This window comes from Emydura macquarii, unplaced genomic scaffold (genome assembly GCF_026122565.2).
Source record: "Emydura macquarii macquarii isolate MOO-44397 ecotype Brisbane River unplaced genomic scaffold, CSIRO-AGI_Emac_v2 contig_2768, whole genome shotgun sequence".
Taxonomy (NCBI): Eukaryota; Metazoa; Chordata; order Testudines; family Chelidae; genus Emydura; species Emydura macquarii.
Genome location: NW_027132905.1, coordinates 17,284,173 through 17,298,786, shown reverse-complemented (window position 1 = coordinate 17,298,786; position 14,614 = coordinate 17,284,173). Strand labels below are relative to the sequence as shown.

Below are 14,614 nucleotides of genomic sequence, written 5' to 3'. Positions count from 1 at the left end.
TCTGACACAGCTACAAACCATATCGCAGGGGCGGAACGACACAAGACAGTAATGGGATAACCTGCCTGGAGGGCATGTTTCTCCCTGACCCTATTAGCTAGTGGCTGGCTCATGCCCTGAAGCAGGAGGGGTTATAGCCCAGCTATATTTTAAAATCCTGTCCAATGTAACTGTAGCCTCCGCTCAGTTGGTGGGGGTCAATGCGATGGAGTGGACATGTGAGAGAGAGAAGTGGGAGACCTACCATTTAGAGGCTCCCAAGATCAGAGGGGACCAGACCCGTTTAAGTCAAATTGAAATTAAAATGAATTTTATTTAAATAATAAATTGAGTTTTTCCCCTTCTCTGCTTCCCCCCACACCTCCAATCCAAGAGCTCCCTGAGCCCCGTAGAGCTATGGCTGGGATGCAAATGGGGCCCACGATGGGAAACTCCACAGTTCAGGGGCCCACACCTTGGCCTTAGGTCTTGGGTGGGAAAGCAATCAGTCAGTCCTTTCCCTGCCCAGTGATGTGAGTGTGGACCAGCCAGCGCTGCGGGTTCTGTCTCTAGGCTGGTCAGTGCTGTGACTTTCACATTATGATCACAGGCTTCTGTGCATTAAAATCCCATTAAAAACAAAGAGAAAGAGAAGGAAAGCAGCTTTCCGTGGAAGTTTCTAAAAATGGGCATTGTTTTCTTGAGAGGCCGAACCCACCTCCATTGGCGCGGTCACCTGCTGCCCTCTCTGGCAAATGCATCTGCAAACTTCTCCACAAATGCAGGCTTGGCACTGCCTGACACCCACCAGCTTGCACTGCTGTGCTCTCCTGGCCAGCATAATGAGGAAACTCCTGCTGGTCTCAGTGGTGTCCCTTAGTGGTGCCACAGTGGGCTTGTGCCCCAGGCACTCAGCAGCTTGGTTCAGCTGACATGACAGGAGTTTGGTCAGCAGGGCATGGCATGACTCCCATTTATCTCTCGCTTCTGCCATCTGCGCAAGAATTATGCTGATGCAGTTCCCCCATGACTTGGATGGCAGCATGCACTGTATACATGGGGACCAGCAAAGGATGGGCCAGTTATTAACTCACTGCAATCCCCTTCCTTCGACAAGAGCCTCAGCCTGCTCCCTCTGTGAATGGCTCATCGCCAGCATGAAGTTCCAGGGCTACTCTCGAGACCCCGTTGTGATATATTGGGTATTCGGCAAAGCATCCTGGCTGCAGGCAAAGCAAGATGGCACCTAGCCAGCCCCCAGAGCGGCAAGGAAAGGCTTTACATTCACACAGGCAGCTACGCTCAGGAGACAGAGGAAGGGAGGGAGGGAGGGACCGCAATGCCTTGCCCTGCCTCCCCTCGCTGCAGAATTTGGGTCTGGGTATTGTCCCAACAACCTAGTGCTGTCTTCAGAAATCCCACTGCAGATCACATCAGACTTGCTAGCAAGCCCTCCCTGGTCACTAATAGACCATGGGATTTTCAGACACCAGTGGTGACCTGGGACAGCCATGGGAAAATCCCAGGGGGAACTGGGAGATGCCCTGCTTGAGATGCCTCCCTTGCCTACTCCACAAATGAACTCTAGCAATGCCAGCCTCGCCAGTGCTCCACTCTAACCCGACACTGGGGCCTTCCCATTATCTCCGGTGCCAGCACGAGAGAAATCTGGCAGGGGGCACATGTACCGCAAGAGGAACCTTGCAGTGGGAGCGTCCTCTGCCCTGGCTGAGCATCCGTTCTCTAATACCGCCTCTGACTGCTTGTGAGGGTGGGAAAGCATGGGTATGTAACTGTGTTAGGGAACACTGTACAACTGTCCTCATAGCCAGGGCGCAAACTGATCACATTGCTGCACCACAGATGGATCCAGCTGCCTGCTTCTCTTCCTGGTACCTGCTACTGCTGGGTCTCTTCAAGGCAAGGCTATCACAGCCAGAATGACTTAGCACAGAGCAATGCCTCCAGGATAGCCACTCTCTGCCAGGTCACATAATAGCACCTGTGAGCAGAACCCACAGGAGCACCATTCATTAACCCTTTGCAGACATTACACATGAGAGAGCGAGATCAAATCTATCCAACTTACGGCTCGGCCCGTGAATCTTGATGGGTTTGGTGCTGATCAGCGAATGGGAACAGGCTTGGCAGACGCAGTCTTTCCCGCTGAACGTCACTTTGTCTCCAATGGGGAACGGCTTCCTGCAGCCATGGAGAAAGCAGGAAAGCATGAGACACACACCTCCCCTGCTCAGAGCTCCCCCTAGGCTTTGTGGCAGCTCCCTGGGTCAGGCTGTCCTTCTGATCCCATCCATGGGCCTCTGCTTATATCCCCTCATGGGGCAGCCTGGGCAGGGGCACCAGGAGCAGCAGTGTTGGCCTCACTCAGGAGTGATTGCAAAGAGCTGAGCTGCACCAATCTCTTCCCTAGTTTCTCCCCTGGTGAGATCAGGCTGTCCAGGGGAAAGATGGAGCAGGTGTGGGGAAGATCTTGGAAAAAGAAAGGGTCTAAGGGGCAGAGCAAGCAGGGTGTCAGCCACGCAGGGATTTACAAAGCAACGGGGGAGGACTGGAGCAAGACAACTGATTGCTTGCTTCCCCTGATGAAAAACAGTGGTGTAGGAAATGTACACATGGGCATGCACACACACCTCGATGACTGCACACACCTACCATCAACCACACAGTGAGACATGCACCCAGGAAAGTGTACACACCTACATCCAACTGCAGCCACACACACAGAGATCCACTTCCCCCTGAAGAACACACACACCCAACACAACCATACACAGAGACATGTGCCCATCCCAGGGATATGGGTGCAAACATCCAGAGACACGTGCACAACCATTCATAGAGTCCAATGGCAGAAGGGACCACAGTGATCATCTAGTCTGACCTCTTGGCTTCACACAAGCCAGAGAACTTTACCAAAATAATTCCTAGAGCAGATCTCTTAGAAAAAATCCTATCTCAATTTAAAAATGGTGAGTGATGGAGAATCCACCACGACGCTTGATAAATTGGTCCAGTGATTAGTTACCCTCACTGTTAAAAACTTACACCTTATTTCCAGTCTGAATTTGTCTAGCTTCAACTTCCAGCCATCGGACTGTGTTACACCTCTCTCCGTTAGACGGAAGAGCCCACTATCAAATATACCCCACGTAGGTACTTACAGACTGTAATCAAGTCACCCGTAACCTTCTCTTTGGTAAGCTAAATAGGTTGAGCTCCTTGAGTGTGTCACTATCAGGTAGCTTTTCTAATCCTTTAATCATTCTCGTGGCTCCTCCCTGAATCCCTCTTCAATGTATCAATTTAAGGTGCTGGTGGTGGGACAGGGGAGCTGCAATGCTTGGGTGCCAGAATACAGAGCCCATCATCGTTCTAATCAGGGTGAGCCACATACCCAACGTAGTTCCCTGCCCAGAGAGTTTCAGCCCCACTGTCTCATGCCTGTAGGGCACATCCTTTCACTACGCCAAGGAGAACACATTTCAAAGGGTTACTGGGCTATCAAGAGAGGGGGCGCAAACTCCTATGTTAGCCTTCCCCTGAGGAGACAAGGAAAACCAGCGCTGGGGAGTCTGACTAACAGGTAGTCAGCCATTGCTGGAGGGGGAAGATTGGTGAGGAAACTCCCTTGAACAAAGACTGTAGCTGTTAAGCTAGGTGTTATCCATTAAAAGTGGGATTCTTACTTCTGGGTGTTTGCTTGTAACTCTTTCTGCCTTTGTCCCTTATGCCTGAACTCACTTAAAATCTCTTTTTTTGGATGAAATAAACTTGTTCTACTTCCTACCTAAACCAACCCAGCACTGTGATTGAACTGAAGTGATTGTTAGCGCCCGTCGAGGGAATAGGCTGCTCCTTCTGTCTCCTTAAAGGAGCAGCGAACGTAATACCTCCTGGGAGCGCTCCGGGAGAGGGCTGGACACTGCAGGGAGACACATTTCGGAATAGTTGGGATGGAGGGGAGAGAGTGTTGGTGTCATTCTGCAGCAAACAGTAACGCAGCGGGGGAAGCCAGGGTGTGACCTGCACGAGTGTGTGCTGGCCCTGGGTGTCTGGGCTGTGAGACAAAGCAGCAGAGCATGCGTTTAAGGCACCCAGTGCTGCAGGGCAGGTGGTGATACAACCCTTTACTGGTTGGGTCGAACCCCAAAATGCCAGAGCCCCTCAGCATCCTCAGCAACATTTAGCCACCTTTGTACTAGAGTGTCAGATCAGCACATTCACCTCCCTTTTCCTGACATGCTTAGCCCAGCTAATGCGCCTCGGCAGTAATTACCACCAGTGCGAAAGGGAAGAGCAGCAGCTGTCAGCTCACTCTCGTGCACATGCTGGCTCGGAGGGACATATGGCCATGAAGTCCTCAGCACCGCCTCTCCCGCGTCTTCTTTCTGCCCTTTCAAAACCACATTTGTATGCTGTGTCTCTGAATGGGAAGGCCAGTGTAAGCTTCTCCCACAGCTCTGTCAATGCACCTCAGCCCTGCCTTTCACACCCTGCTATTCCAGTCCTGTGTGATGAACAGATTGTCTCAATTTGGCCATGGTGGGGATTATGCAAAGCCAGTGGGTCTGGTTGGGAATTCACCAAAGCCACTTTCACTAGTAAACTAAGACAGGATTGGAACCCAGCTCTCCAGGGGTGAAAGAGGAGTGTTCTGGCTTGCTTCACTGCTTCTCCGGGGCTTTGAATAAGGCAGGAGATGGAAGACTTGTTTACTGGGGTGCCAGACTTTGGGAGAAGTGAGGTGAGGAGAGAAGGTCCAAGGAATTCATTTATGTCACCCCTCCCCCCTTCACTGCAATGTCCCTGGTGGGAATGGCATGTTTGCTATGTCTGACAGTACCCATTACACCAAGCTACAAAATACATTTAGGGCACTGCTGAGAGGGATCCCTTTGCCCCAGAGCTGGTCTGAAAACCAGCAGTGCCTTCCCAGCCTCAGGCGTTGGCCTGCCCCTGGGGCGGGGCTGTGGTACCCTGCAGTTGCACGTCCAACTCACCTGCACATGCTGCAGACAAAGCACTTGGGGTGGTATGTCCTGCCCAGGGCAGAAATGACCTCTCCTGTGATGAAGTCCCGGCAGCTGTCACAGCGGGTCCCATAGAGCTGCTGGTAGTCCTGGGTACAGATGTACTCCCCGTTCTTAAAGAAGAAGCCCGACTGGGCCAGGTCACAACCGCACACTAGAGAGGGAGAAAACACCCCCGAGGGGAGAAGAGTCAGCCCAGTGAGCAGCTTCACAAGCTGGGCACATTTCCTCCAAGAGCTTCCGAGAGGTGCCCCCAGGTGGGACCTTCCTGAACCCAGGTGACGTCACTGGGGGGTTGGTCTGGGCTGGTGTGGTCACAGCATGTCAGCAAAGCACACTGCATCCCAATCCCAGCGGGACAACAGCTGGGGGCACACAGGGAATGAGGCCATGTGCTCCCTCCATCACTTTACTTATGTCCCCTCAGTGCCCCTGTATCTTCACGCCTGGTTTCCACATTCCTCCCTTCTCCACAGCCCAACCTTTTTTTAAAAAAATGGTTGCAACTTGGCCTATGAATATGGGATCTTGAATTAATCTTCAGAGAATAAGCATTAAGATGACGCACTAGCTGCTTTGAGCATCATAGCCTGCCGGGCTGAACTTCTCCAGAGAAGTCACCAGCCACATCCCAGTGCCCACTGGATGGGTCTCAGGGAAAACCTAGCACCAATTCTTCTGGGATTGTCTCTTGGATGTGATTGATCCAAAGACCTGATAGGAGCCTGGGGGTGGGGTCTGGCCTGGGCACTGCAGACATTTCAGATGGTTCCTTCCTTCCCACAGCTGGCCATTCTCCAGCTCTGAAATGCTGCTGAGGGGTTGGTGGGCACCTCCTTCAGCCCCACAAGATGTCACTGTTGGGCTGCTGGCACGGCCCAGGATGAAGCCGCCTGGATTTGGAAGGGACGGGCCCTGCTGAGAGGAAACTGTAGGCCGCACCCTTAGCGTGTCAATGGATCTGGCCAGCAAGATGCTTCCAGTGCAGAGCAGCCTGGCAAGAACAGATGTGCATGGGCTAATGCAAGAGCTGAGTTATCCCCTCACACTGCTCACCAGACCTGATAGCCCCTAACCAGGGTCAGGCACATCCTCCTTCCCTCTGCATTGTGCCTTTACAAATAAAAGAGGGTGGGGTTTTTTTTAATTTAATTGACTTAGTGCCTTGTGGGATTGAGGGCCAGGTAGTACTAGCGAGAGCTAGGCATGCTGGGGCAGGTGCCACGTAAGCATCCTCCACCAGCACCAACTGGGACGCTCTCCCTGCAGGCTAGGCTAGGAAAGAGGCCACGCAGCGGCAGTAGCTGTCCAATGACTCTGATGCGTAAGCCTGGCCCCCAGGCCGTCAGAGCCGCTGTGCCAGGTTTGGGGCCAAGGCACCAAGTTACAGTGGCACCAGCATGCGGCGTGTTTCATGATTACAAGTCTGCTTTTACTCCTCTCCGTGCAAGCTCTCCCCACACTGACCTGAACACATCCCTCAGCCCTGACCTGGGGGGCCCGTGTGGGGCAGCGGGGAATTCTCCTCTTGACCTCTCTGCCCACAGGACAAGGCAGCTGTGACGTTGGTTTGTGAGGCAGACAGGGATCCACAAAACTCGTTTCCCTTCCCGTCGCTGATGATGCCCCAGGGCCAGACTGCTCAGGAGTTAGGCAGCCAAATCCCCTGGGAGACGCTGCATCTCTTCCGGTAGCAATGCAGCACCCCACACTCCAGGGATTGCCCTCTGAGCAGGGTACAGAACTGAGAGTCTTCCAACGAAATCCCCTCTTCAGCCAGGGAGCTCTGTTGCAAGCAGGGGGGTGGGGGGCGACTGCAGAGAGCAGCAGAGCCGGCAACTGAGCATTCAGTGGCACAACCCATGCAGCCTGGACTGTGGCTCTTCTGCTCTCTTAGCTTTGCCCATAACTTGGGACTGTTACCAGGAGCTTTCAAACCACCCCACAGAGCTCCCACGTGTGACAGGTGCCCCTTCAGTTTGTGTCTTTATAAAGAAATCAAGAACCACCAGGGTTCAGCTGTTGCTCCTGACCCTCCCGGCCCTGGAAAGTAACAATGGGAGGGAAGCATAGGGCTGCTGAGGCTGGAGACAGGACCAGGACTGCTTTCAGCCCATTCACTTCTCCAGGAGAAGGAGGCTGCCTTCAGAACTGCCATGCAGGTGGCATGGCTGAACGATGCAGGAAAATACTGTTGAAAGCTGAGTGACTCAGGGTGCTGCATGCTTGATGGGGCTGTCAAAGAGCTAATTCTGCTCTGGAAATGGATGGGCACCAAAGCCCTGGCAGGGTGTGTGTGATTTAACATCTCTGCATCAGCCAGGGAGAGCAAACTGGCGCTTCAGGCTCTCCTGTACTCCCTCCCCTTCCCCAAGCTCAGCAGCAGGTACTGGGCACCCAGGAATGAGGCAAGGGAAAGTGCCAAGATTACCTCAGAGTGCTTTACTGGCACCAATGTCCCTCTGTGCCATAGAGCAGTATCATTAGCCCTATTTTACAAATGGGGAAACTGAGTCACAGCACAGGGTACTCACTTGGTGCTCCAGGGTCACACAGAAAGTCTGCACCTGCCACCACACTGGGATGAATCTGGCCCTTAGTTCCTGGCTCTAACCCCTAGACATGCTCCCTCCCTGAGCACTGAGTTGCAGAATAGAACAGCTGAGCTGTGTGGGGTCTCCAGCTTACATTTGGGGGGGGTTGGTCTGCATTCGGAGGGGGGACTTGTGCTTTGAGAGACTGGAACATTCACCAGAATGCCAGCAACCCCTTGGGGTTGTGCTAAGCCGAGCGGCTCAGCGTCCGGCCAACCACGCTCTGCAGAGGTTGCCAGTGCACTTTACCAAGGCATCGCTGGTGTGGGAGAAGATGTCACCCCTGCCCCCTCAGCCTTACGCTCTGCCAGGAACGCTGGCCATGGGGTCCCTAGTCAGTCTGCAAAGGGAGCTTCTCAGGCCAACCCCTCTTCTCACTGCCTCCAGCCTCCCCCCCCACCCCCCCCAGTTCAGAAAGCAGCTGGAACGCCCCCAGAGCTGCAGAAACAGCAGGCAACCCCCTATAGCCTCCAACCAGCTGTTTGCAGTGCTGTGCTTCTCCCACCTCTGCACAGATGGGGACACTGCCCCGGGAGTCAGCCTTTGGTAACACTTGGCTCTCCTCTGGCAGGAGCTGGCACAGGCCCTTGGGGGATGGAGACACGCAGAACAGACAGCGCTGCCGCTTTGCTCGCAAGCAGCCATCGGGCAGAACAAAAGCAGGTGCCTCCTCAATCCTCCTGCTGGACCCTCCAGGTACCAGATACTGCAGTGATCAGGATGGACGGACAGACGGACCAGCTCTATTAGACTCAGCGCAGGCCCAGACAGAGACAAGAGCTGCAGAGGCAGGTTTTGGCCCCATCTGCCCCAGGGCCTGAAACACGTTGGCACTAACCATTGGGCAATGGCTGTTGAGTGCCCTGGGTCCGGGGGCGGGGGGGGATGTGAGAAGCCTGGGGGAGCAGGGCTGAAAGGGAGGAGGCCAGCACAGGGGCTGGTGGAAGGTGAGGCTGGGTGGGGAGGGAGTAGGGAGGGGCAGGTGCGGGAGGAGGGTTTCCTCTCGTTATTTATTCCTTTTCACTTTGAAATCAGCGGGCAGCCACACGGCCAAGCTCTCCCCGGTGGCTCCACGTCCCCTTTGAAGCTGGAGCCAGTCTGAGCTCTTTGTCTGGTGGAAGAGGTGTCTGTTTCGCACAGATAACGCGGGGGGGAGGGATTTCTTCAGCAGAGCTCTGAGCACCTGGAGCCTGCACCGAGAGCAGCCTGGGTCCAGAGAGGGGCGGCGGGGGGCACCTGGGAATTTGAGGCTGGCTGTATTATTTGGAGATTCTTGTGTGCACATGGGGCTGTGCGTGCGTGCAAGATAGACACACACACACACACACACACACCGAGAGAGAGAGAGATGGTGTGTGTCTGGGGGTGGCTCTGCCTGTGGGAGGAACTGAAAATACCCTGGAGAGAGACACCCTCCCCACTGCCCGTGCATGAGGGAGTCGCTAAGTGCAGGTGATCTGTGCCCGGGTTAGCGTGAGGCGATGGGAACTGGCTGGAGCAGAGGTTTTTAATAAGCCCTGCTAATTCTGTGCTTTACAATGTATAGATCCGAGTTTCAGCCCTCGTCAGAGCAGCTCTTTTTAATAAATGGACTAAGGAGCCCTTTAGCATCTGTTCAAAGCCATTAGCTTTAATGGCTTCTCAGCTCTGCTCCCCTTAAGCCCATCCACAGGACCTGAGGAGGAGCCTAATTGGCCCACCTTGCTCTCAGCAATCTCTGCAAGCGGCCCTGGTGTGCATGTGCCATACACAGTGGTGGGTGGGACGAGCGGAGGCAGGTTGCAATGCAGCTCAGGGCACTGTGCCAGGAAGGCCTCGCCATCTGTTGGGAATTTGATGGGCCCTGCGTGAAGAGTCGGTGGCTCTCAGGGCAGTTCCTAGTGGACTGGTGCCCACAATACACAAACCACCATGACAGCCAACCACCGCCCACCTACCCCAGTTGGCTCATTCCCAAAACGAGGCAAGTCCCAGGGTCTGGTTGAAATTAGAAAGAAAGAAGCCCACATTTCTTCTGCACGGGTTGGTGGGCCTTGTAAAATTAACTAGCTGTGATTAGCCATTCGTTTATCCAGCACAGTAAACGTACTCGGGGCTTTGCAGATACAGATGGGGCCAGGTGCGTTTCCCATCCCAGTTCCCCCATGAGAGGCGCTGGGGCCAGGCTTAACATCCAGACTTGGCATCTTCACAGATTTGCCTTATTAAATGAGTGTAAGAGTGTCTTTGAAGCCCTGCAGCACCACATGGCCAGCGGGGAGTTTGGGGATGTGCTGGGAGTTTCTCCTTTGATCAGCATGTGTGAAAGCACCTCTGGATCAAATGCACCGTCCCCCAGGGGTCCCCTGAGAGAGTTTAGTCCGAGCTGCAGTACCTGGAGTGCATTGATTTCATCCTCATTTCATATCAGTCCACTGCATTATTGTGAAATTAGTCAATTACCAGTCCACGACCCTGCCACCAGCAGCTCTCAGTTTCTCCCTCCCAGCTGAGGCCAGCTTACTGCAAGGAAGCCTGGGGGCAGCAGCACAGCTCAGAAAAGCTACTTTCTTTTCCCATCTCTCTGGGGCAGGAGGACTAGGGTAATGGCTGAGGCAGACCGCAAGGCCATGGATGCCCATCAGGATCATGGTGCTGAGTGGGGCTGTGCACAGGTTCAGAACTAGAAAGGCTAGGGGGGGCTGGAGGGCAGGATTCAGGAAGAGACGTGCAGGATGCCAGGACGAGATTAGCAGGGGGTTTGCATACCTGGGATAAAGGTGCACACACAGAGCTACTGGGGTAGGGGAGAGAGGGGAGTTTGCACAGCACCCACCCACACCAAGCCTGGGTCTAGCCAGCTCTCTCAGTCTCCCCCTTGCACAAGTACTAAATCGTCACATGCACATGGAATCAGTAGTCCCCCGTGAGAACCATGTAGGTTTCATCACGACTCAGGGGGGCTGGATTAGTCACACACAGGCCCTTCTGCTTCCTGCGCAGATATGATGAGGCAGGTGGGGCAGCACACCCAGAAGTCCTTAAAGCTGTAGCCTCCTACCTTGGCAGGTGAAGCACCTGATGTGGAAGTGATTGCTCTGGACGCGCACCACCTCTCCCTTACATGTGTCTCCGCAGCGGTAGCACTGGATGACGGTGGAGCTGCCCCCGGAGCTGTATGGGTTTTGTTGATAGGGAACTGCTGGTGAAAAGGAGACAGTGAGAAAGAGAGGGTGTGTTAGCATGAGAGAGATGGAGTGTCACTAGCTGGCTGCAAGTCACGATTCCAACAGAAGCTGGCTATTTAGGTAGTAAGCTCTGTCTTTGCTGTGTGTTTGTACAGCGCCTAGCACAGTGGGGCCCTGATCCATGACTCCTGGGTGCCACTGCAATTCAGGTAATAAACATTAACAATAAACATGGGGACATGAACTGTTCTCCCAGACTCAAGGAGCCTCAGGTCTTGCACTGGCAGGTAGGGCTACCTGCCATCTGAGGGGTGGGGATTTAGGGATGGGGCACAGGTTTTCTGAGGTTCCTTTCTGGACAGGTACAACCATGTTAAAAAATGTAGCTGGGGAAGATGAGACGTGAAAGCACATGCATCCTGCAGCCGTGCGGGGGAGTACAGCCCCACAGGAGTCAGTCTCCCCTTCCCTCCCTTTTGGATTGTATATTTACTGCTGCAGCCAGGCAGTGTCTCTGCAGTTCACAAACATCTGCTCCCCAGCCCTGGAACAGGAACGGCTGTCTGAGTAAACACAGTCCAGTCCAAACGCTAGCCCCACTCTCCAGCAGCTGCTTCCCAGCCGCAGAGTCAGCCAAGGAGCCTGCTGAACAGCAAGCCCCCCCACAAACCACATCTCCTCCTTACGCAGCCCAGCCAGCACAGCTCCATCCCTTCCCGCCCAGGACAGCTGCCCCTCGCCCCTTTCGCTCGGTCAGCAGGAAGCCACCTTGCTTGCTTTTTCTAAGGTGAGTCTGGGGCGGGGGAAAGGTCCCCACCAGACATCCCCAGGGAGGGATGTCCCTTTTTTCTCCACAAACCAGGTGCAGTAGAGACAGTGGCAGGACACTCCTACACTTCACTCTGCCATGTCAATGTGTCACCACAGACCCGGACGCAGAGCATTAGTCATGTTCTGCAGCCCATTCAGTCCTAGGTGTCTCTGCTGAGACAGACAACAAAAAAACAATGCCAAACTTTGGGCATGAGGAGATTTTTGTGACACTTTTGATACCTATTTCATTAGGAACTGGAGTGAGATCCACTAATATATTTCACCCTGGCCACCAAACAGATGTCAGGAGATGACAACCTTCATTCTAGGATCAAACCTGCCCCCTGGAGGTGAAAGAACTGTCTGGGAGATGGGACCGCTCCCTTGTTGGAAGTGCTCCAACAGGAGCAATGGAAACACTGGATGGGTGTGGCCTCCCCAGAAAGATCTTGGGATTCCTCAGGGACTCTCTGCTGCAGACTGGAGGTCAGACTCTTGCAGGGCTGTTAGACCGTGGAGTGGTCCGTCCAGGTAAATGGTGAAAGCTCCACTGCTTGAGTCATGAAACTGGAGTAAGCCCTGGAGAATAGGCTGCAGGGCAGGGGTGCACCAACTTCCTCAGTCTGACAAATGGAAAAAAGATCCTCTGGTGGATCCTCCACCTCCTCTCCTCAGATCTGCCTCCCTCACTGCTTGCTCAGCAAAACATTTCACTCTGCAGACCACCAGGAAGGGCTCTGTACACCACAGCATGAGAAGTACTGCTGAGCGGAGCAGAACTCTGCCCTTGGCTCAGTACAGCCAAAGAGGTCTTTCCCTCTCTGATTTCTATAAGCAAACTCTCCCTCAGAACACACACATCACGGAGGGATAAAGGGCAGCTCCGGTCCGTTATGATTTCATAGTCATTTGTTCTAGGTGCGTCTCCCCCACGCAGTGTGGAGTAGCTGTTGGGCACGTCACTGAGTTTTTCGGCCCAAGCAGTAAAGTATTTGTTCCCGCTGCCACTACTGTAAGAATTCAAAGTGTGTGTGAGGCTGGAGAGATGAGTGGGAAAAGGGCGGCAGGCTGAAGGCCCTGCACTGGAATTTCAGCAGTTGGAGGGTCTGAGCTAATGGGCAGGAGGTTTGCTAACCCCACAATAGACTACTTATCTGGGGGAAAAGAAAACTGAGGTCACTGAAAGCCAGATACATGAACAATGGCCCAGAACTTGGGTGAAGGGACATCAAACGGCAGAGCTCTCTCTGCAAAAAGACACCTCATTAGCTGTGGTAACGGGTCTATATTCCACAGCTTCTGTGACAAAGAGAAAGGAACAGCCCACTGTAGGTTCTTATGCCAAAAACCAAAACAAATGCGAGAATATCTTGTGCCCAGATCCCATCTCACACGCCAAACCTCCAGCCAGGGATAATCTGAGCTCTTCTACCCAACACTGAGGCAGGCTCTTTGGGTACATAACAGTGCCCACAATTAGTGACTTCTAGGGTGTGGCCCCTAGTCCTGCCCCCACAATTAAACCAACTCATGACATTTACGAGCCTGCTGTAATCCATCTCTCCCATTCTCAACATGGAAGGCTTCTGCCCAGTGGGTTACCTGTAAAACCTGACCCCAGGATGGAGACCTGATGCCCAAAGGCAGGCATGAGAAAAGCACCCTTTCCCCAGTGCATTTGATACAGGTCACATCCAGAGACAGACCCAAGCTCAGGCCCAGATCTGGAGCTGAACTTTCAGGGTTTGTTGGCCTTTTCATCTTGCAATCACAGAACTCCCAGTGACTCCAACAGAGATTCTGCAGGTGGAGAGTTGCAGGATTGAAACCAGGAGCTGTGGTTTGGCCTATCATAAAGATAGCAACTAGCTCCAATGCTTGACTCTGGACTGGAGCTTCTCCGAGGTCCCAAATGTTGGTTCTGACTCGCTTCTAGTTCCAACAGACGAAATTATTCCAAAATGGGCTGATTTTCCAGATATCTGAAATGAGCAGGGCTGCCCATTTGGCGGCTCCAGTAGTGACAATATAGGAATCTCCGAGTTCTGCCAGTAGAGCTCATCACTACAAACTAATAAAGCCCAGCAACAAATCCATGTGTTTGCTCACACATCACCCATATGGAAATAAATAACAGTGCATGACGCTGAGGTCCTAGATCAAACTACAGAACCAGGCACTAAAAGATAGCTTGTCAACCGGGAGATTACTGTGTGATAGCATGCCTGTGTACAGGGCGATGTCTAAGACCATAGAGAACTCTTCTCTCAGGAAGTGCTTGATGAGAGAGGACTGTATATGTGGAGAAGGAAAGTAGCTTAAATGCTGCACTGTCTTGGCTCTCTTGCTTAGTATGGTCAAACACTGACAAGGAAGAAATCCACATTGGCCTCTGGGAGGATGGACTGGATGGGGCCTAATAGTCCCTTTCCACTTCATATTTCTGAGAGTTCATGAAATCCAAGACTATTCTGCAACCTTAGCGCACAACTGTTAACGTCACATAGTCTAGGAGGGACCCCGGATCAACTGGTCAGGACCCCTCAAAGATATACATAATGCTGATACATGGTATATTGCAATAGCTTGTGAATACCAATATCTTCTGTATGGGATGCCAGCAGAGAAAGGGTTACAGTAGTGCAAACCTCCTCTGCCAGTCCATGGGATAAACCACGCCACTCCAGAGGCCTTGGCCAGAGAAGCTGGGGATGTGAGTCGAGGAATTAATCAACGTTTAAATAAACATTAATAAAAATCTGTGTCGGAAAATTCATCCATCAATTATGGGCTTCTTAGTCTCTAGGGTGAACATCTCAGTGTCCATAGCAACCTGTCACCAAGCCCCTGATCTAACACTCTGATGGGCAAGAGGAAGGCAGAGAGAGAGAAGGAAAGAGTAGGAGAGGGATGGAGGAGACTTCAATGGTTATGGAAGCCAGAGGTTCAGCTTCTAAACTCAGTTACACCAGTGTAAATCCTGAGATCAAGGGAGTCACTCCAGATTTAC

At 53.0% G+C, this 14,614-nt stretch overlaps 1 protein-coding gene across 1 annotated transcript in view; it reads right to left on the bottom strand.

Moving 5' to 3' along the window:
• ABLIM3 (actin binding LIM protein family member 3) overlaps positions 1 to 14,614 on the bottom strand; it is a 102,585-nt gene that overhangs the window by 37,703 nt on the left and 50,268 nt on the right. The window contains 3 exon segments of the mRNA XM_067566544.1: positions 2,069 to 2,181; positions 5,001 to 5,184; positions 10,665 to 10,805. Of these exon segments, the coding sequence (XP_067422645.1) occupies positions 2,069 to 2,181; positions 5,001 to 5,184; positions 10,665 to 10,805 (438 nt within the window).